At 44.3% G+C, this 23094-nt stretch overlaps 2 protein-coding genes across 2 annotated transcripts in view; one reads left to right on the top strand and one right to left on the bottom strand.

Moving 5' to 3' along the window:
- Nucleotides 1–23094, top strand: part of LOC115463276 (zinc finger protein 271-like) — a 972359-nt gene that overhangs the window by 816305 nt on the left and 132960 nt on the right. The window lies entirely within an intron of this gene.
- LOC115459995 overlaps nucleotides 1–23094 on the bottom strand; it is a 112242-nt gene that overhangs the window by 35041 nt on the left and 54107 nt on the right. Inside the window, 3 exon segments of the mRNA XM_030189859.1 lie at nucleotides 713–839; nucleotides 1436–1492; nucleotides 14042–14314. Coding sequence (XP_030045719.1) covers nucleotides 713–839; nucleotides 1436–1492; nucleotides 14042–14314 — 457 coding nt within the window.

The raw sequence follows: 23094 nt of genomic DNA, 5'->3' as shown, positions 1-23094 counted from the left end.
GTACCACCTTGGAACAGGGAGGGAGGGGACCACCTTGGAACTCGGAGAGAGGGAGGGGACCACCTCGATGGGAGGGGACGACGACCCTGGAACTCGGAGGGAGGGGAGGGTACGACGACCGTGGGAGGGAGGGAAGGGAGAGGACAATGACCCTGAACTCGGAGGGAGGGAGGGGACCACCTTGGAACTCTGGGGGAGGGGACCACCTCGGAGGGAGGGAGGGAGGGGACCACCCTGGAACTCGGAGGGAGGGGACGACGACCCTGGAACTCGGAGGGAGGGGGAAGGGGAGGGGACGACCCTGGAACTCGGAGGGAGGGAACGACCATGGAATAGGGAGGGAGGGAGGGGAGGGAAAAGACCATGGAATTGGGAGGAAGGAAGGGAGGAGGGCCCCTGGAACAGGGAGGGAAGGAGGAAGCCCCTCCAGCCACACACACACACATTCACACACTCGCACCCAGTCTCACTCTGTCACACTCACACACTCCCACATTCACCCTCTCTCTCTCACATTATGTCAAACATACACACTCCGAGGAAAACCTTCCTAGCGCCCGTTTCATGTGTGTCAGAAACGGGCCTTTTTACTAGTTTCTATATAATTTTATTTTTGAGAATAAACCTATTTGATTTTCCGTGTGACTTTTTGCTCTTTGGCTTTATAATGATACTCAGATACTGCTAATAAAAACAGAAAATTATCCCTTACCCAGTGAGATCAGGGTCTGATAATTCTCCTTCATCACCTCCCTGTAAAGCTCCTTCTGCTCTTCATCTAAATACTCCCACTCCTCCTGGGAGAAAGAGACAGCGATGTCCTCAAACGTCACTCGCATCTGAAATACAAACCAGAAACTCACTCAGCATCTTCTGCATTCATCCTGGTGCATATTGGAGCAAGGATAAAGTCTGCCGAACGCTGGCATTTTATTCTCTACATAAGTACATAAGTAGTGCCATACTGGGAAAGACCAAAGGTCCATCTAGCCCAGCATCCTGTCACCGACAGTGGCCAATCCAGGTCAAGGGCACCTGGCACGCTCCCCCAACGAAAAAACATTCCAGACAAGTTATACCTAAAAATGCGGAATTTTTCCAAGTCCATTTAATAGCGGTCTATGGACTTGTCCTTTAGGAATCTATCTAACCCCTTTTTAAACTCCGTCAAGCTAACCACCCGTACCACTTTCTCCGGCAACGAATTCCAGAGTCTAATTACACGTTGGGTGAAGAAAAATTTTCTCCGATTCGTTTTAAATTTACCACACTGTAGCTTCAACTCATGCCCTCTAGTCCTAGTATTTTTGGATAGCGTGAACAGTCGCTTCACATCCACCCGATCCATTCCACTCATTATTTTATACACTCTGCTTTTGCAGGATTAGAAATTAATTTGGGGCTCTCTCTGACTGAGAAAGAGGAGCTGATTTACCTCCTGCAGTGCTGGGAGCAAAAGCTGAAATTTGGAGGAGGAAGTTTCTGGTAACGGTTAACCTGTAAATTAAAGGAACAAAGAAAAAAGATTGCACGTTTCTGCTCTGTTCTGCACAGACTGATGACATCACAAGAGGGGCGGAGCTTTAGTTGAGGGACAGTTTTTTTCTTGGCTCTACTCCTTTTAGTGCTGATTGGTCAGAATGGTTCATGGGGCGGGTACAGCAGAAAAATCCGCCCACTATCACGGATAAGGGAGGAGGGAGGGAGGCGGTTGAGTTTGCGTCCTGTCTTTGACAGCGGCCAATCCATGCCGTGTACTGCAGACGTCAGCGTGTTTGGAAATATAAGAGAGATGAAATATACAAATGCTACCAACAATATAGAGCGCCAACGTGGATGCAGCAGTAAGGTTTGTTTTGAGTGAACAGCAATGACGGCTGTGCGGGGGGAGTGGAAACAGAGATTAACCGCTTCCTTAATTACAGTGAATTAGATAGGCTCACTTCCACTCCTGTCTATTAAACCTCCTTGTGAGCGCCCAACATGAGTCGAAAAACCTCAAACCAAGGAGGTTAGATTGAGAACAGGAGACGGTACAAAGCTATCTTTCCTATTATATGCAGGGTTGCCAGCTGGGAAAAATTTTCCCAGCCCCAAACGAGCGTAAACCCGCCCAAAAACCGCCCGTAGCCAAACCCGTCTCCGGCATAACTAGCCCCGCCCCCTTTTACGTCATCCCTGACGTCACCCCGCCACTGAAAGGCTTCTATTGGTCTAATTTGGACCAATAGAAGCCCCGGAAAAGCTCCTATTGGACCGAATTGGACCAATAGAAGCCCCGGAAAAAAAACGCCGAACTCGCACAGCGGCGACGGGAAAACCGCCCAAAAAAATCGCATCTCGCGGCCGGCGAAATTTTCCCACCGCCACTGGCATAAAACCGCCCACCTGGCAACTCTGATTATATGGACTGAAGCCAGTAGGCGGAGTTACAAGTACACTCAAAACAATAGCAAATGCCGCTATTGAAAGGTAAAACACGGATACAGCTGGATCTTCCCGGATTCCATCAGAAAACTTTTAAAACTCCATAGTAAAAGACTTATTGCAAATAATGGAATTCCGATTGCATATACGTGGTCCTGCTGTAAAAAGTAAAAAAAAAAAAAAGTCCCTGGGGCTTATGAAGAAAGTATGAAGGAAGGGAACCAGGCCCTGAAAATACTGTTGTGAGAATGGCTGCAGAGCTTTTCCATCTGTAGATAAACAGGCAGAAGGTATTTCATCCCTTATTGGCCACCTCCTACTTGAGCTGCAAATCCTGCAGCCATTCTCTTGTTCTTGTCCAGCAATCTAACCTCCTTGTTCTTCAGAGCACGGTTTCTAACCCAGGCTCTCTACCGGCCTGGAAACATTTTGAGGTCAAGAGGAGCTGAAAGTAAACTCCTACTCCACGTCTGTCTTCTCCCTTATCCGTGGTAGGGGGCGGACCCTTCTACTCTACCCGCCCCGTGGACCATTCGGCACTAAAAGGAGTAAAGCGTCCCTGAATAGACTCAGCTCAAAGAGGTTAGGTCTCAGTCTAAAGCTCCGCCCTCTTGTGATGTCATCAGTCTGTGCCGACAGAGCAGGAGGCTGAGTGTTCTCTGAAGACAAGCAGGCTAATATTCTCACATATGGGTGACGTCACGTTGGCCCGGAGGACTTTCTAGCAAAGTCTTCTTGAAAATTGAAAATGTCCCTTGCCGCGCGGGCGGATGCACTGCGCATGCGTGCGTCCCTTTTCCCGCCTGCCGCGAGGACACATTCCTCAGTTTTTTCTTCTCCGCGTCAAGAGGTGACACGATGAGAGTTTTCTTCGTCGTGTTGCTGAGCCCGGAGGTGAAGAATTTCTACAGAAAAGTATCCTTTTTTAGTTTATTCCTAGTTCTTTTGGCAGAGGTGGCAGAGCCGGTTGGGAGGCGGGGATAGTACTGGTCGGACTTATACGGTCTGTGCCCTGAAAAACACAGGTACAAATCAAGGTAAGGTATACACAAAAAAACTAGCACATATGAGTTTATCTTGTTGAGCAGACTAGATGGACCGTGTAGGTCTTTTTCTGCCGTCATCTACTATGTTACTATGTTTTTCGTTTATTAAGTTTTCTTTCCTTTTAGTCTGCGATTTTATTTAAATCGCTCGTTCGGGTTTCTTTTTTTTTTTGTGTCCTCTTGTTTCACGACACGATCGCGTCTTTTGATTTGGCAGGGGCTGTTTTTCCTGTCATGTCATCCAAGACGCCCAGCGGTTTTAAGCCTTGTGCCCACTGCCATCGGGCCATCTCCAGCACTGACCCACACTCGTGGTGTTTACAGTGCCTTGGGCCGGATCACCGCTCGGAGGGCTGCAAGTTGTGTCTCGCGATGAAAAAGCGGACACTTTTCCCTCTCGAGATGCCCAAAGGGAGAAGATTTTTGGGCCCGGTGCCTTGACGTCGTCGACGTCGGCGCCGGTGAAGTCAGTGCTGTCGAAGACGATGTCGAAGTCAGCATCATCGAGGTCAACGTCAAAGGAAGCATCGGCACCGGGAGACCGGGGACAGGCTGCCAAACGACCGATGCACGCTGGGAGCAGTGATGCATCGAGTGGGTCTCCACCCGCCTCGGCGCCTCCTGCTTTGCAGACCCCCCGGGACCGCCCTGCATCGGACCCGGCCCCGAAGAGGCGTGTGGATTCCACGTCCTCTTCTCCGGTGCCGAGGAGTCTCGACGTCGGGCAAAGGCCAAGAGGCACCGTCGTCATTCTCCTTCACATCACGGCACCGAGAGCTCCGGGTCATCGATACATTCGATACCCGAGAAGCGTCGGTGCCGAGAGGATCGCTCTCCCTCTATTACTGAAGTGCCGGCGCGTGGGTCCCTTGACAGCCGAGTCCCCACTCCGCAACTTCAGCAGACTTCGCCTCCACTGCCCCAACCGACCCTCCAGCATCTTCCGGCAGCAACTCTCGATGAGCGTATGCAGGCCTTTTTTCCTTTTTTTATGGAAATGATGCAGCAGTGGCAACCGGCGCCGAGGTTATCGGTACCGACAGTGCCGGCGGTGCCGGTGTCGATGGGTTCAGAGATGCCGGTGCCAACGGCGTCGGGGGTATTGGTGTCGCCGGTGCCGGAAGCTCATGCGTCAGGCCTTCAGCCCGTGGTGAGGTCTGTTTCACCGGTTCCGGTGCCGGTGTCATTGACATCCCGGGTCGGCTCTCCGGAGATATCGGTGCAGGAAGCCTCACCGGAATCTCAGGGGCCGTCGACTTCTCGACATCATCATCGAGGTCGTCAGGCCTCTTCGTCGAGGCGGGCTCAGATTCGGGCAGCTCTGTCTGAGCTTTTAGCCCCATCTGATAATACCTCATCAGATGATGATGAAATGCGTGGGGAGTTCTCTGGTGAGGATTCTCAAGGCATCCCATCTGATTCTACTCCCTCGCCCCAAAGACAGCTTTCTCCTCCCGAGAGTTTGTCTTTCTCCTCTCTTGTTCGGGAAATGTCTGAGGCCAGCCCCTTCCCTGTGGAAATTGTGGACGAGCCCAGAGCCAAGATGCTTGAGGTTTTGAACTATCCATCTCCACCTACATCTTCTGCCACAGTTCCTTTCCATGAGACACTCAGGGAAGTGATGTTGAGGAACTGGGAGAAGCCTTTTTCTTGCCCAATCGTTCCTAAGAAAGTTGAATCTCAGTACCGGATTCACGGGGAACCCAGTCTCATGCGGGCTCAGTTGCCCCATGATTCAGCAGTGGTGGATTCCGCTCTCAGAAGAGCCAGAAGTTCTAGGAACTTCTCAGCGCCCCCGGGGCGGGAGTATAGAACTCTGGACTTTTTTGGGAGGAAGGCGTATCAGGCTGGTCTGCTCGCGGCCAAAATCCAATCATACCAGCTCTACATGAGTATTCATTTACGGAACTCTGTGAGGCAACTTGAGAGTTTGGTAGACGCACTCCCACAGGAGAAAGCCGAACCCTTTCACCAAGTAGTCAGGCAGCAGAAGGCGAGTCGCAAGTTCCTGTCCAGGGGCGTTTTTGACACTTGTGATGTGGTATCCCGATTTTCTGCCCAAGGTATAGCGATGCGCAGACTCTCATGGCTGCGTGCCTCTAACCTGGAGGAACGAACTCAGCAGAAAATAGCAGATATCCCGTGCCGGGGGGATCACCTATTTGGAGATAAGGTTGAGGAGATGATTGATCATCTCTACCAGCGTGATAATGCTATGGATTCTCTGTGCCACCGGGCGCCTTCTGCATCCACTTCCACCTCTAGGAAGTTTTTTAAGGGAAAGAGAAGTGCTCCTTACGTTTCTAGGGGCCGTAAGTACACTTCTTATTCCCGTCAGCCGGTTCAGGCTCGACCCTAGCCCGCTCGCTCTCGTCAGCAGCGTGCACTGAAGCAGGCCCCTGCAGCTCCCCAGCAAAAACCAGGGACGGGTTTTTGACTGGCTCCAGCAGAGCATAGCCGACATCAAAGTGCCTGTGCCGGACGATCTACCGGTCGGGGGGAGGTTAAGATTTTTTCACCAAAGGTGGCCTCTCTTAACCTCCGATCGGTGGGTTCTTCAAATAGTCCGGTCCGGGTACACTCTCAATCTGAATTCCGAACCTTCAAATTGCCCACCAGGAGCTCAGTCCTTCAGCTCCTACCACAAGCAGGTACTTGCAGAGGAACTCTCCGCCCTTCTCAGCACCAATGCGGTCGAGCCCGTTCCACCAGGGCAAGAAGGGCTAGGATTCTATTCCAGGTACTTCCTTGTAGAAAAGAAAACAGGGGGGATGCGTCCCATCCTAGACCTAAGGGCCATGAACAAATATCTGGTCCGAGAAAAGTTCAGGATGCTTTCCCTGGGCACCCTTCTACCCATGATTCAAGAAAACGATTGGCTATGCTCTCTGGACTTGAAGGATGCTTACACCCACATATCGATACTTCCAGCTCACAGGAACGGGGCACCCAAGTTTTCCTGAGGACATCCTCGCAGGACGTCCCGGCGAAGGGACGGGGAAACCCGTATTATCGAAACAAGATGGGCAGCCATCTTTCGTTTCGATAATACAGTCAGGGATGCCCAAATCTCAACATTTAGGTCAACCTTAGAGATGGTCGTCCCTGGTTTTTGGCAATAATGGAAACCGAGGACGCCCATCTCAGAAATGACCAAATGCAAGCCCTTGGGTCGTGGGAGAAGCCAGCATTCGTAGTGCACTGGTCCCCCTCACATGCCAGGACACCAACCGGGCACTCTAGGGGGCACTGCAGTGGACTTCAGAAATTGCTTCCAGGTGCATAGCTCCCTTAACTTGTGTGCTGAGCCCCCCAAAACCCACTCCCCACAACTGTACAACACTGCCATAGCCCTTACAAAGGGGGGCACCTACATGTGGGTACAGTGGGTTTTGAAAGGCTCACATTTACCACCACAAGTGTAAAACTGCTCCAGGGACCTGCATACTGTTGTCAGAGAGCTGGGTATAACATTTGAGGCTGGCAAAAAATATTTTTAATGTTTTTTTGTTTTAGGGTGGGAGGGGGTTAGTGACCATTGGTGGAGTAAGGGGAGGTCATCCCCGATTCCCTCCGGTGGTCATCTGGTCAGTTCGAGCGCATTTTTGAGGTTTGGTCACAAGAAAAAATGGACCAAGTAAAGTCAGCCAAGTGCTCGTCAGGGACGCCCTTTTTTCCATTATGGGCCGAGGACGCCCATGTGTTAAGCAGGCCCCAGTCCCGCCTTTGCTATGCTTCTGGCACGCCCCCGGGAACTTTGGTCATTACCGCAACGGAAAGCAGTTGGGGACGCCCATCTCCCGATTTGTGTCAAAAGATGGGCGCACTTCTCTTTCTAAAATAAACCTGAGAGTCTGTGTTTCAGCAAAATGCCTTTGTCAGGGGACAAGTGAACTATAATTCTTTATCACTGAATGATATGTTTTATGCAGACCCCTGGCATAGGTACTTCATTGAAATGCAAACTGTCAGATCTTCAATAAATTTTAGTTCCTCTACCATTTCTTGTGGCTGACTATTCTTTCTATGCTACAACAAAATCTGTTAGAACCTCTTCCTCGAAGGGACACCTCAACATCATCTTCAAATAACTTCTTAGTCTCATTAGCAGAGGTCTTTAGTCAGAAAAATAGAGCCTTTTCAATCTCCTTTCTCCACTAAATCTTGTTAAGGGGATGAGATTTGATATCCTGTAGTAAAAGTGCTTAGGAAAGGACAATCACTGAACGTAGTAGTACTCTGCCAAATATAGAAATTCACCTAGAGGGGCATTTTCGAAAGAAACGTCTAAGTTGGAATTTGTACGTCTTTGTAAAACGTCCAAACTCAGAGGCGGGGAAAAGGTAATTTTAGAAAAAAGATGGACGTCAGTCTTTGTTTTTGAAAATACCATGGACATATTTGATTTTCAGCCATTTTCGAACGCAAAGACGTCCAAATGCAAGACATCTGAAACAGAGAAGTGGTTTAATGGTTAGTGCAGTGGGCTTTGATCCTGGCAACATGGGTTCAATTCCCACTGCTGCTCCTTGTGATTTTGGGCAAGTCACATGCACAAGGGGCATTTTTGGATATCTGAATTTGAACTTTTTTTGTAAAATGTCCAAAATCAGAACAGGAAAGGTCATTTTCTACAAAAAAAAGTCTCTCTTCCTTTTGAAAGTGCTGTTTGGAAAAATGTTTTGTGACTTGGGGGAGGAAGGGGAGGTGATCACTGAGTTCCTCCGGTGGTCATCTGGACATTTGGGGCACCTCTTGTGTGGAGTAGAGGAGTAGCCTAGTGGTTAGTACAGCAGACTTTGATCCCGGGGAAGTGTTTTCAATTCCCTCTGCAGCTATTCGTTATAAAAACAGGTCTAGCTCAAAACATCTGAATGTCTTTGTTTTGTTCCATTATTGCTGAAAGATGTCCAAGTCTTAGGAACGCCCAAGTCCCGCCTTGAACACGCCCCCTTTGAGATTTGGACGGACTTCAGAGAAAGACGTCCAAAAAGAGGTTTTGATAATACTGATGTGGACGTTTCTATGACATAAATGTCCAAATGCTTTTGGACGTCTATCTCTCTCGAAAATGAGCTTGCTACTATAGCAATCCAACACCAAACAAGTTTGTTTCACACTGGTAGTACCCAATGAAGACATATGCCAATGTGTGTGTGTGTGTATATATATATATATATACTAGCCGTTAAGCCCGTTAAAACGGGCGAGTTTTTTTAATTTCACCTCCATGTGCAGCAAGTCTGCTCTGTTCCTTGTCCTCCCCCCATGTCCAGCAACTCTCCTCTGTCCTCTTTCCTCACCCCATGTCAAGCCACCGTCCTCTGTTCCCTGCCCTCCCAAAGAGACAGTGAGTGTGAAAGTGAGCAGCTAGTGTGTGTGTGCTTGGGTGTCTCTGTGTGTGTGAGTGAATGAGAGAGAGTGTGTGAGTGAGTGAGTGAGTGAGAGAGAGTGCTTGTGAGCTGTTAGTACTCCCTGTCTCATTGGAGGTTCAGTGTCTCCTTGTAGTCAGTTGTTGGAGCTGTGTGGCAGTGGAGGTTCAGTGTCTCCTTGTAGTCAGTTGTCGGAGCTGTGTGGCAGTGGAGGTTCAGTGTCTCCTTGTAGTCAGTTGTCGGAGCTGTGTGGTAGTGGAGGTTCAGTGTCTCCTTGTAGTCAGTTGTCGCAGCTGTGTGGCAGTGGAGGTTCAGTGTCTCCTTGTAGTCAGTTGTCGGAGCTGTGTGGCAGTGCAGGTTCAGTGTCTCCTTGTAGTCAGTTGTCGGAGCTGTGTGGCAGTGCAGGTTCAGTGTCTCCTTGTAGTCAGTTGTTGGAGCTGTTTGGCAGTGGAGGTTCAGTGTCTCCTTGTAGTCAGTTGTTGGATCTGTGTGGCAGTGGAGGTTCAGTGTCTCCTTGTAGTCAGTTGTTGGAGCTGTGTGGCAGTGGAGGTTCAGTGTCTCCTTTTAGGCAGTTGTTAGAGCAGTTTGAAAGGCAGGCTCGTTTTTTCAGTCGTGTGCCGGTCTCCCTCCCCCCATACATGTTGTTGTTCCGCCCCTTCTGCTGACTCGTGCTGTTCAGTGAGCCAAAGGGGCGGGACAGCCATGTCTTTGCTTCATGCTGCAAAGCAGGACTTGTGTGTGTGTGTGCTGCGAGTGAATGTACCTGTTTACCTTTTTCTGTTGGCCCCAGAACGTTTTTTGATCCCTGCTTGGTTTCTGCTGCGGGTTTTTTTGTTGCCTCGGCCACTTCGTCGTTCCTGCTGTGCCCTTGTACATGGTGGTTCTCTTCTCCATCCTCCCTCCCTCCCCCACCGATGTCCATGCCCCCTCCTTCCCTCCCTATTTGCTGCATTACGTCCTCCGATTTCCACGCCCCCTGCTTCCCTATTGGCTGCATTACGCTTCGTTTTCCACGCCCCCTCCCCTCCCTATTGGCTGCATTACATCCTGCTCCAATTTCCACGCCCCCTCCTTCCCTCCCTATTGGCTGCATTACGTCCTCCTCCGTTTTCCACGCCCCCTCTCCTTCCTATTGGCTGCATTATGTCCTCCTCCGTTTTCCACACCCCCTCCCCTCCCTATTGGCTGCATTATGTCCTCCTCCGATATCCACGCCCCCTCCTTCCCTATTGGCTGCATTACGTCCTCCTTCATTTTACACGTCCCCTCCCCTCCCTATTGGCTGCATTACGTCCTCCTCCGATTTCCACGCCCCCTCCTTCCCTCCCTATTGGCTGCATTACGTCCTCCGATTTCCACGCCCCCTCCCTTCCCTATTGGCTGCATTACGTCCTCCAATTTCCACGCCCCCTCCCCTCCCTATTGGCTGCATTACGTCCTCCTCCGATTTCCACGCCCCTCCCCTCCCCTCCCTATTGGCTGCATTACGTTCGGTACAGGAACAGGAGCTGCTGGTGGAGGCGGGGTTTGGAGTGTTGCTCCTTGAACGTTCGGTCTCGACTGCGCATTTGCGGGTGAGTACGGTCACTCGCAATTTATATGTTTGAGATATATATATATATATATATATTATAGACTAATAATAATAATTAGTGAAATGGCAGACAAGCATAAAAAATAGTACTAGGATTTGTATATTTTAGGGTGTATTTATCCTCCCCTGGACAGTGGTCATACCACTAGCCAGAGATGAACACATCATCCCAGGCTGCTTCTATGTATTTCCCTCGTACACCTAGACTCCTAAATCACTAGAGATGTGCACTCTCTCAAATTATTTCAGAGGACAATGATCAAGAGGAAATAGTGGATATGAGAAATTAGCTTTCAAGTTTATTACAGAATATTTCTACATGAAATTACTTTTATATCTGGGACTCCAAAGAATATACAAGGAACATGTACAATCAATTAGTTATGGGAATATAGTACCCCAGCTACACATAGGTGTTTTCTGGGACTGAGTCAAAGCCAATTAGATATGAAAGACTCAAAGCTTACTCATGAGAAAGCAATTACTTTGCCAATTCAGATACCATGCATTGGTTTCTCATGAAGATAGCAGCCATGGCTGTCTCTCTGGCTTGAAGTAGGAAGTACACTCATTTTTATAGGTCCACTCAGGATACAGATAATATGACAGCAAACACACCTGATTGGATCTATGTTAATGTCATAGTTAACACTGATTGGCTATGGTAATGAGTAGCTTTAAATCTTGAAAACATGCTTACATCTATTTTTCTGACCGTCTATTGCACCCCTTAACCACAAGTTACAGCAAGCCCCCTGCACCTGGCTGTTGTTTACCAGTTACTGGCTATCTAACCACAAGCTTCTCGTTTTGGACCATGCTTCCCCTTTCTGGGGCGTCCACCTGGTATTTTGTATTTACGTCAGTGCCAAGTTTCACAAACTTCTCTTAAGCTGTCAACAACTAGGTTGCTGTAACCCTCTGAAAGAGACAGGTTTTATGATTTCCATTCCAGCCTTGCTATAAGTAATAAGCTTGCCTAGAAAGTAATTGACCTGTCTTTCCCCAAAGGTAAGCTGCACCAGTATTCTTCAGATTACACCAAAGATCTGATTAAGTATTACACAAAAAAAAATAAAAATATGTGTGTGTATATGTATTCCTGAGAAAAGAATACTAAAAGCCAAATATATTAATCTAATAAAACATGCCCGTGAGAGCTAACACAGCCCTTAGGCAGTCTAGAAAGAGTAACTAACTGTCCCCAAACTAAAGGAGTTAACCCCAATTTCTCACCATCAGAAGCCACGTGCTCAGCAGCAGTGTCTCTGAATGAAAGACAGGATTCTTCCCTTCATCTCAAGCCACATTCAGTGATCCACAATAGATCCAAACAGTGAGACAAAGTAGGTGCAAATGATGAAATTTTGGTTCCCATTGAGCATGTATTAATATCTTTAAATTAAATTTAAACTCCCCTTGTGGATTTAATTATTGCATTTGTATCCCACATTTTCCCACCTAATTGCAGGCTCAATGTGGCTTACAAAGATGTTATGGCATCACCATAACAGGGTCAATAATACAGTTGGTGTTACAAAGAAATTAGAGAAAGCAAGACGATCTGGTCATGGAATTATAGAGTAAGACAGTAATTCCCCCTCCCCATAATAAGAGCAATAACACAAATAACAGCCATATTAAAATGAAACTTCCAGTATCACCTCCATCCTCAATAAACTAAAGCAAAATCTACAAAAGATAAAACCTTCCAAAATGGAAAAATAAAACCCACTGTGGCAACGTAAATGAGACGGGCCTGGAGCTCAGATAGAATGGAGCCACACAGTGGGTTAAGGTGAACAGAAATTATGATAATAATAACAGTGGAGTACTAAGGGGGGGAGGTGTCCCTTCGCCATGGGGGGGGGGTCGCGCTGCACCCGGGGGGGTTGGGCACATCGGCGATCCGCCCCGGGTGTCAGCCACCGTAGGAACGCCACTGAATAATAATAATGTTTGTTAAAGGTGTCGGGTCAAGAGGTCTTTTTCAGTTCAGTAAACCTCATTCGACATGGTTGACCACAATCTCCTACTCATGTTGCTAGCTGAACATGGTGTTGGTTGTGCCGTCTTGGATTGGTTCCGGGAATTTCTGTCTTGCCGATCCTATGGGGTCAAGGTCCAGTCCTCTTTCTCACCTTCCTGGAACGCTTGCTGTGGGGTTCCTCAAGGCTCACCCCTCTCGCCTATCCTGTTCAACATCATGCTGATGCCTCTAGCAACGGCCCTTCACAGCGGTGGCCTGAATCCCTACATCTATGCTGATGATGTGACCATCTACATCTCCTTTCGGTCTTCCACAGCAGAAGTCTCAGCGGAAATTCAGGACAGTCTCACCATCATGGGCTAACACATTCAAGTTTAAACTCAATCAAGGTAAAACGCAGTGCCTCATCCTCTCCTCCACGTTCAAGAAGTCTATACCGGTCACGGTTACTGCACAAAACTTCTCCATTCCTGTCGCTGCAAGTTTGAAACTCCTAGGGGTAATTCTGGATCCCCACCTGACTCTTGATAAGTACATAAGTACATAAGTAGTGCCATACTGGGAAAGACCAAAGGTCCATCTAGCCCAGCATCCTGTCACCGACAGTGGCCAATCCAGGTCAAGGGCACCTGGCACGCTCCCCAAACGTAAAAACATTCCAGACAAGTTATACCTAAAAATGCGGAATTTTTCCAAGTCCATTTAATAGCGGTCTATGGACTTGTCCTTTAGGAATCTATCTAACCCCTTTTTAAACTCCGTCAAGCTAACCGCCCGTACCACGTTCTCCGGCAACGAATTCCAGAGTCTAATTACACGTTGGGTGAAGAAAAATTTTCTCCGATTCGTTTTAAATTTACCACACTGTAGCTTCAACTCATGCCCTCTAGTCCTAGTATTTTTGGATAGCGTGAACAGTCGCTTCACATCCACCCGATCCATTCCACTCATTATTTTATACACTTTTATCATATCTCCCCTCAGCCGTCTCTTCTCCAAGCTAAAAAGCCCTAGCCTTCTCAGCCTCTCTTCATAGGAAAGTCGTCCCATCCCCACTATCATTTTCGTCGCCCTTCGCTGTACCTTTTCCAATTCTACTATATCTTTTTTGAGATACGGAGACCAGTACTAATCTACAAGTCTCGTCCATTACGAAGCGAATATTCCAGTCCATGAGGACCCTCGGGCGTATCAGGCAGTACCTGCCTTTTGCCCTCTTCAGGTCACTTATCCACTCCCTCGTCTTGAGCCATTTCGACTATTGCAACGGCATTTACACCGGTTGCAAGGAGCATACCCTTAAAAAACTCCAGACAGCGCAGAACACAGCGGCGAGGCTGCTATTTGGTAAATCTCGATTTGAGGTAGCAACACCCCTGATTTTTTGATAAATTCACATAGTTCTCGTATTACTTTGGCACTGTCTGCATACTGATTGTCTTCAGGTACCCCTTTGAATCTTAAGTTATTTCTCCGTGATCTGTTTTCTAGATCTTCCACCTTCAGTTCCATTTCCAATTTGAACTGCTTCTCCCGTTTTAGGACTGTTTTCATAGTTTGTATATCCTCCGCCATTGCCTCTACTTTTTCCTCTGTTACCTATTTCTCTCACCTCTCCACGTAGCTCCGCTACTGCTGATTGAATCTCCTTTTTGGTGGATACCAGTTCTGCCTTCAGATCTTTGAACCATTTGGCGACATCCTTCTTGGTAAGTTCAGTGTCGCTCTCTGAGTGCTCCTCGTGGTCGGGATCTGAGTCCGAGTTGTCAGCCACCATCTTACTGCCTTGCATCCCCACCCTTCTCTTCAATGCCGATCCAGATCCCTGCTTATCGGCCTTATATTTTTCTAGCTTTTTCTGGGTCGTCATACCTTCAGGCCTTTGCTATTAACGAGTTGGAGTGATATCTTGCATTTTCTCGGGTGAAAACGATACTAATGTTTGAGCACCAGCGGAGCTCCACGTTCATGCGGCCATCTCTCGGTGACGTCACTTCCTCTCGCCAGATCCTTAGCAGAGTTTTAAAAAGGTTTGAAAGGCTTCCTAAAGGAAAAGTCCATAGACCATTATTAAATTGGGGAAAATCCACTATTTCTGGGATAAGCAGCATAAAATGTGTTGTACTTTTTGGGATCTTGCCAGGTATTTGTGACCTGGATTGGCCACTGTTGGGAACAGGATGCTGAGCTTGATAGACCTTTGGTCTGTCCCAGTATGGCAATACGTATGTACTTATGAGTAGAAATATAACCCTGCTGTGAGACTGGGTATGTTGCGATTCTAAATTATATGCATCTAGCATTTGGGAGATCTACTGGATGCAATGCAGAAGATGCTGAGTGTGTGTCTGGTTCGTATTTCAGAAGCAGGTGACATTTGAGGAAATCGCTCTCTTTCTCGCAGGAGGAGTGGGTGTATTTAGATGAAGAGCAGAAGGAGCTTTACAGGGAGGTGATGAAGGAGAATTATCAGACCCTGATCTCACTAGGTAAGAGATAGTTTTACATTTTTATTAGCAGTATCTGGGCATCATAAAGCCAAAGACCAAACAGTGAAAGAGCAAAATAAAAATCACAGATTAAGAAATATATTAATACTCAAAAATAAAATTACGTAGAAGCACAGTTGCACTCAAAATAATCACATCAGTGAATAAACAGCCAGCACTTGACAGTTTCCTATTACAAACCGGCACCTATTAATCACAGACTTTTTAAAAATACCCTCCAGTATATATCTCCTGTTAAACCAGTCAAGTATGTTAAAACTACATAAAGAGTGAACATAACTTTGAGCCATTACCCACCTTCCAGGATTCACATTGTCCACTGCCAGAAGATACCACTCTTACCACTCAACAGCGACACCTGCTGGAACATTTAGGAAGTACCATCTACCTGAAGGTTATCTTAAGAGATGAGTGCTTTTAATACCAGGTCACACAGGGTGGAAACATTTTTTAATTAACTTAAGTGAAAACACCTGATCTTCACAAAGCATTAACCTTTATCCTATCAAATGAATTTAGGTGGTTACTGGGTCTAAAAGCCTGCCAGATATGCAGGAATCATTTACTAGGTCCTAAAGCCTACATTGTTAAAATATCCATTTGTTTAAAATATATATAAAATGACAGGATATTGAGTAATTATCAAAACAATTGACTAACTATATTGCAATTTTAATCTATTTAGCAACTCTATAAATTGTGTCTTCAATTAACTGTTCATATGCCAATTTGTTATCTACTCTTAAATTGAATATTTATCAAATATTAAATGACCAAATTTAAAAAGATTTTCTGAACAAATATGAACTTACCATACCCCAATTTTAATCTATTTACTAAGTCTATTAATTATATTTTAAATTTAACTGTTCATATACTATTTTATTATGTCATTAAAAAAGCTTATAAATGCTAAAATTGAGCTTAAACAGCACTTCATTCTTATAATTGTATATTTATATTGTGCCATTATTATCTACCTTATGAGTCTATAAATTGCATTTATAATTAATTATTAAATTCTAAACATAAACTTAAATAATACTACAAACATATGGTTTTATCATTAAATGTACCAATATATTCTAATGTATTTACTATATGAAATGATTATTAAAAAAATGAAAAACATATTTGTTCAGAAAATCTTTTTAAATTTGGTCAAATGGATATTTTAACAGAAAGTGAAAGTGCCTTGGTGCTTTGTAGCTTTTACCATATGAGACGTGGGGGTAAGTTTTTGTCATGACAATAAATTGTAGGAAGTTTCTAAGTGTTTATATAGGCTTATATATGTATGCTTGATGAGTCTAAATATTAATCTTTGGTTTTATTCATTATATGTTAAAAAAATTTTAAAAATATATTATTTCTATGTTTTGTATTCTAGGTAGACCCCTGACGCAGGTGCTAGTCACCGAAACACGGCCCGTGTCGGGTCTTTTTGTCAAGGCTCATTCATTAAAGAACTGTGTTCCATTTTTAAAGGCCCGTGGTGCTGTTTTTTTTTGTTTTGTCTAATTACTTCTGCCATGGGAACTACGGAAATCAGGTGAAGCATTAACTGTGTCAAATTGTTGGATTTATGATAAGATTCAGCTTAATATGAGCGTGTGTGAGTGTCATTTACCCAGGTAAATGAGATTCCAGAGGAATTGTCCACCGGGAAGACTTTACCTTGATGAGTTTTTAGATTATGATGTTGTTAGGATCTACTAAATTGCCTTGATTTGTTCCAGAAAAAGAAGAAAAAGTTCCACTCTAGGCGACTGCCTAGTCTATTCTATTTGTGTTTATATATTTTACCATTTAGAAGATAGGTTTGCTAGGTCGCTCAAGCTAGTACCATTTAGGACCTTTGCCTGATTGATAAGCTCCTTTTTAAGTAGTTATCACTAATCCTGTTTAGCTGAACATCTTGTTTTATGGAGGAGTGACCTAGTGGTTAGGGTGGTGGACTCTGGTCCTGAGGAACTGAGTTTGATTCCCACTTCAGGCACAGGCAGCTCCTTGTGACTCTGGGCAAGTCACTTAAACCTCCATTGCCCCAGGTACAAATAACTACCTGTATATGTAAGCCACATTGAGCCTGCCATGAGTGGGAAAGCGCGGGGTACAAATGTAACAAAAACAAATTGAGCCCTTTTACTAAGCCGCCTAAGCATCTATGTGCGCCAAGATGGAGTTACCTCATGGCTTGCAGTAATTTCATTTTTGGCGCACATTCAATACGTGTGTCCGAAAATAATTTTATTTTTCAATGCGTGTATTGAGCATGCACCAAGTGGCATTTGACGCGCGTAGGTCATTACCGTCTGGTTACCGTGTGACACTTTACCACTAGGTCAATGGGTGGCGGTAAGATCTCAGACCCAAAATGGCTGCGTGGAAATTTTCATTTTGCCGCACCTCCATTTTCGGCAAAAATTTTAAAAAGGCCTTTTTTGTAGCTGCGCTGAAAAATGATTTTGCGCGCACCCAAAACATGTGTCTACACTACCGCAGGCTATTTTTCAGCACACCTTAGTAAAAGGACCCCTGGATTTAACTTAGGAAAATTCATTTAACCCTTAATTGCTTTAGGAACAAGATGGTGCCTGTAAATATGTAAACCACGGTAAAAAGTGGTCTGAAGTAGTGTAGATGCGGGTATTGGGCGCAGGCCGGGCGTTATTTTTCTAATGGAATGGGCCTGTGGTAAAAATGAAACCAGCGCACACCCAAAACCGGCCTGAGCCCTTAACACCACCCATTGATCTAGCGGTAAATACTCGCTTGCTACACACGTGGTGACCGCCAGGAGGGTGCTCTGGCCTAGCGGTAGTCTCATTTTGGCTTAGTAAAAGGGCCCCTTAGATAATAACCACAGAAAGGTGGGATATCAGATATCATCCCCCTTTCCCTTATGAGACCTGTATTGCATAAAATAGGGAATTATGCGCATAACCAATTCCATGACATCCTAATATTACTTGTTATGCAGATATGTTTTTATTAATTTACATTTCTTGGATGTTAGGAGTCAGGGCAGTGTAGCTTCCGAACAGCAATACATGTAAGAAGTTACTGGAATATTTCTGAGATAAGATGACAGTTTTACAAAGACTTAAGTTACTTTTAGTTTAGTTTCAATCATTTTTATTGATAACAACCAAAACAACAGAGTAACAAAAGGAAACAGAACAGCTATACATGTATCGACAATTTTAAGTATTGAGCTGCACTAATCCCACTCCCCAAAGACCATTCCCCCCAACCCCCTCTCCCCAGAACATTCAACAATAAGGCCATAACAACTGAAGAGGGAAAGTTCTCATTCTTCCAGCTCTCTCCTTCCCACAGAAAGAAAAGGAACATTCTCAGCAGTACCCCACCCAACAGAGTCAATCCATAACCCTATCCCACCCCCAAAAGGAGCAAAACCTGGGAGAATAGCAACAGCCGCATCTCAAAAAAGATATAGTGGAATTAGAAAAGGTACAGAGAAGAGCAACGGAAATGGTAAAGGGGATGGGTCGACTTCCCTATGAGGAAAGGCTGAAACAGCTTGGAGAAAAGACAGCTGAGGGGAGAAATGATAGAGGTCTATAAAATAATGAGTGGAGTGGAATAGGTAGAGCTTGTTTACGCTTTCCAAAAATACTAGGACTAGGGGGCATGTGATGAAGCTACAAAGTAGTATATGTAAAACTAATTGGAGAAAAATTATCTTCACTCAACGTGTAATTAAACTCTGGAATTTGTTGCCAGAGAATGTGGTAAAGGCGATTAGCTTAGCAGGGTTTAAAAAAGGTCTGGATGGCTTCCTAAAGGAAAAGTCCATAGACTATTATTAAATTGACTTGGAGAAAATCCATTGCTTATTTCTGGGATAAGCAGCATAAAATGTATTGAACTTTTTTGTGATCTTGCCAGGTACTTGTGTCCTGGACTGGCCACTGTTGGAAACAGAATGCTTGGCTTGATGGACCTTTGGACTGTCCCACTGTGGCAATACTTATGTACTTATGTAAGAAAGCAAATAGAATTTTAGGTATTATTAGGAAAGGAATGGAAAACAAAAATGAGGATGTTATAATGCCTTTGTATCGCCCCCATGGTGCAATCGCACCTTGAATATTATCTTCAATTTTGGTCACCACATCTCAAAAAAGATACAGTGGAATTAGAAAAGGTAAAGAAGGGCAACAAAAATGATAAAGGGGATGGGACAGACTGAAACAGCTAGGGTTCTTCAGCTTGGAGAAAAGACGGCTGAGGGGAGATATGATAGAGGTCTATAAAATAATGAGTGGAGTGGAATGGGTAGATGTGAAGCGTCTTTTTACTCTTTCCAAAAATACTAGGACTAGGGGGCATGCAATGAAGCTACAAAGTAGTAAATTTAAAACGAACTGGAGAAAACGTTTCTTCATTCGTGTAATTAAACTCTGTAATTCATTTTCAGAGAATAAAATAAAAGCAGTTAGCTTAGTGGGGTTTAAAAAAGGTTTGGATGGCTTCCTAAAGCAAAAGTCCATAGACCATTATTAAAAATGGACTTGGGGAAAATCCACTGCTTATTTCTAGGATAAGCAGAATAAAATGTATTGTACTTTTTGGGGATCTCGCCAGGTACTTGTAACCTGGATCACAGTTGGGAGAAGGTACTAAAGATAGCGAAGAAGAAACTAGAACATGCTACAGTAGTAGTAGAAGAAGAAGAACTTAAATTCATAGGATCCAATAATTAATTCTAAGTGACAGCTGAAGCACAAAAACTGCAGATATGAAGAAAACAGAAATATCAAAATAAACTGTTTAGAGAGAAACCAAAACAGTCTTGAAGGACATTAGTATGACGGAAACACCATCAACTACATGAAATAGAAACATTCTGGAAAAATTGATTTCAAGATCCTGTATAGCACAATTAAGAAATAGAATGGATACCCTGGATATGGAGAATCCGGATAAAGCAAATATCAGATCAGTAGGATGAACTGAAGTAACAACAATAAAGATGGGAAGCAGGTTAAAAAGAGTCCCAAACTGAAGGAGCATTAACTCAGGCCTCGGAGTGATCCATTTTTTGTATTAGTTACCATCACTCAACCAATCCTAACTGCAAAAATCAATTGGTCAAGCAGACAATATGCAAATTGCACACTTTAAACTGCCTCTTGTAGAAAAGGCTAGACGAATTTCATATTTAATATAAAAAGTTTATTTACAATTCTACCGGATACCTTCAATGGAGGTATTCAGGAAGCATTTCTGTACTCAAAGCATATCTACACAAACAAGCAATATACAGCAAAGATATCAGAATGCTTAAACAAGCAATGTACAGCAAAGAAATTAGAATGCTTAAGGCAAATCAAAATGCTTACTACCTCTTTGTTCTACCTTGCTTATATAGTTTTATGAATAATCTTCTCCTGACATCACGTGCATGCTGTATGCAGGCAGGCTGTACCATACCATAAATCCTTAATTTAAAGCAGAACATATGCTGTATCTGGTTCCCATTATTGCTCCCTTTTCTTTTCTCTTACAGACAGTCAGGCGCCTGGCCCTTGCCCGTTTTGCAGCACATTCAAGACATGGGGGGGAGGTTGCATTAATCAATCACTGTCAGCACTTCCTGCTGCTGTGAACTTTTCAACTTTTTCCACGTTATATTTCTTACAATCCTCCCTTGAGATCTGACTTGTCAGGTCTCACACTTTCTTATGTGCGTGCAAGTATTCTTTTGGGTCTGGTACTGGCTTCCTTTTGTCTGCGAGATTAGAAAATAGGACATTCATATATACACCTCCTCTAATCCACCCCCTCATTATTTGTGGTATGCTATGCCTGCAAGCTCTGTCTTTCCATCATCTTTATCATACGTCTTTCAATATTTTCTTCTGACATATTAAAGTTCTGTTCATTCTTGATTTCAATTACCCTTGTCATTTTAAAAGCATCCTGGCACATCTTTGCAAACATGCTAATACACATGTTACACAGCATTAAACAGATTCAATTGTACTAGGGTACAAAATTTATATTTCCTTTGAATACAGACAGTGAGTTTCATCAAAGGGAAGTACACTGTCATTCTTACTTTTCCTATAAGAACAATTATAAGGATAATGCCTAATTGCATTAACTGATGTGGTATTAAAAATTACACAAATTAAAAGCATATTCCAAAGTATTAACATTCATTGAATCAGTTGTTACATATCATTGAGTTAAAGTCTTATTGTAGCTTGTTTTATTGCCACACTTTTCTTTGGTGGCTGTGACATTTATACTCATTGTACTTCCTCCTATAGACCAATTACCTGTTACAACATTCTGCGTGTAAGTGCACTTTATCGGGGGAATGTGTTCAGTTGTCATACTATTAATCAGACACCAACATGATGTCTGTGGGTACTTGTCCATAAGCAAGGCTTGCTTATAAATAGTCTCATTTGTCCAATGAAGGTTTTCATCATCCCTTACACAGGTATTATTGGGATAACGGTGCCCACCCAACTTTATCATTGTAGTCCCATACATCATAGCTGGCAAGAACAAGGATGTGGGCACATATGATACAATCAGTCAAATTCAACATCTTGGCCGCTGTAACAAGTCTATTCTCATATGTGTTCATTGTCCACTCTGCTGAGATTAACAAACAACAACAGTCCAATACCATCATGTTTATTCTTTGTCCACTTCAATATTATTAGTTCGTCGAATATCTGATAAATGTATCCAAGAAGTATGACCTTCCAAACGGGCAGCGGTCTGAGTAAGGGCTGTGATAGCAAAAGGCCCTACATACACAGGATCCTTCCATGTTTTATGTGTAAAGTTCTTTCGTAGTACTAGATCACCTACTTTAAAAGCACAAACATCATTAGTAGTCCCTGCCTGTGATGCTACATTTGTTCGGATCATATCACTCGTCAGGTTCAACATTGGTTGTAGCTTTTGCCAGTACTGAGTTGTATTATCAGTACTTGCTGTCTGCATCGGGAAGAAATGACGTCCTGTCTGAATTTGGAATGGGGACAATTTTGTACGCCCATTAGGTTGGGCCCTTATTGTCATTAATGCTAATGGCAATACATCAAGCCATGTATATAATTTTCCCACCATTTCTTTATTGAGAGATTTTAGTAAGACTCTCAATTTTGTTTTTAAAATACCATTGTAGCGCTCCACCAAACCATTGGAGGTGGGGCGATACACTGATACTTTCCTGTGTGTTAAACCCATAATCGTTTCCATTTCTTTCAAAACACTGTTATTAAAATGCGTCCCGTTATCAGAAATTATTCTAGACGGACACCCATGTCTTGGCATAATGTGAGTTACCAGGCATTGTACCACCTCATGTGCTGTCTCCCTTTTACATGGAAATGCTTCTATCCACCTTGAGAAAGCATCCACCCAAACTAACAAATACCTTTTTCCCTGCACTGGAACAATCATATCAGTGAAATCAATGTACCATTCTTTTGCTGGGCCTTCTGGTATTGGAAGTGTCCCAGGTGATATTTTAGGACCTCGTTTAGGTATGTTAATATTACATACCATGCAATTCTGCACAACCTGTTGAATCAAGTTATCAATTTTTAAAGTCCAAAATCTTTGCTCAAATTGTTGTTTCATTGTTTCTCTGTTCCAATGCATGGTTGCATGCCACCCAATCAATACCTTAATCGCCTGGCTCATTGGCATGCAAGGTAATCCTTCTTCCTCATTAAACCATTCACTTCCCAATTGCATACATCCCTTCTTCAACCATTTTTCACTTTCCTGTCCCTCTGGCTGCCACATTTCAATCTTATCTACATTCGTAAGTGGCCCTTCCTGTGTCTGTCTAGTATTATACAAAATCTTTTCACTTTGCTTAACCACCTCCGTTGCTGCTGCATCAGCCATTGCATTACCTAGTGCCTCAAAGGTTGGCCTTTCAGTGTGGGCCGGGGTCCACACCACTGCAGTTTTTCTACCTTCACGTTCCCTTCTTGCCAAAATTTCAAACAGCAATTTCCAATATGTATAATGTTGTAGATTTTTACCTGCACTGGTTATCATCCCCCTACGCTGCCATTTTAATATATGATACTGTAGTGAACTTGCAACGTAACCACTATCAGTATATATAGTGACATTTTGAGTCATA

This window comes from Microcaecilia unicolor, chromosome 1, assembly GCF_901765095.1.
Source record: "Microcaecilia unicolor chromosome 1, aMicUni1.1, whole genome shotgun sequence".
NCBI classification, from domain to species: Eukaryota; Metazoa; Chordata; class Amphibia; order Gymnophiona; family Siphonopidae; genus Microcaecilia; species Microcaecilia unicolor.
This window is presented reverse-complemented; position numbering and strand designations above follow the sequence as displayed.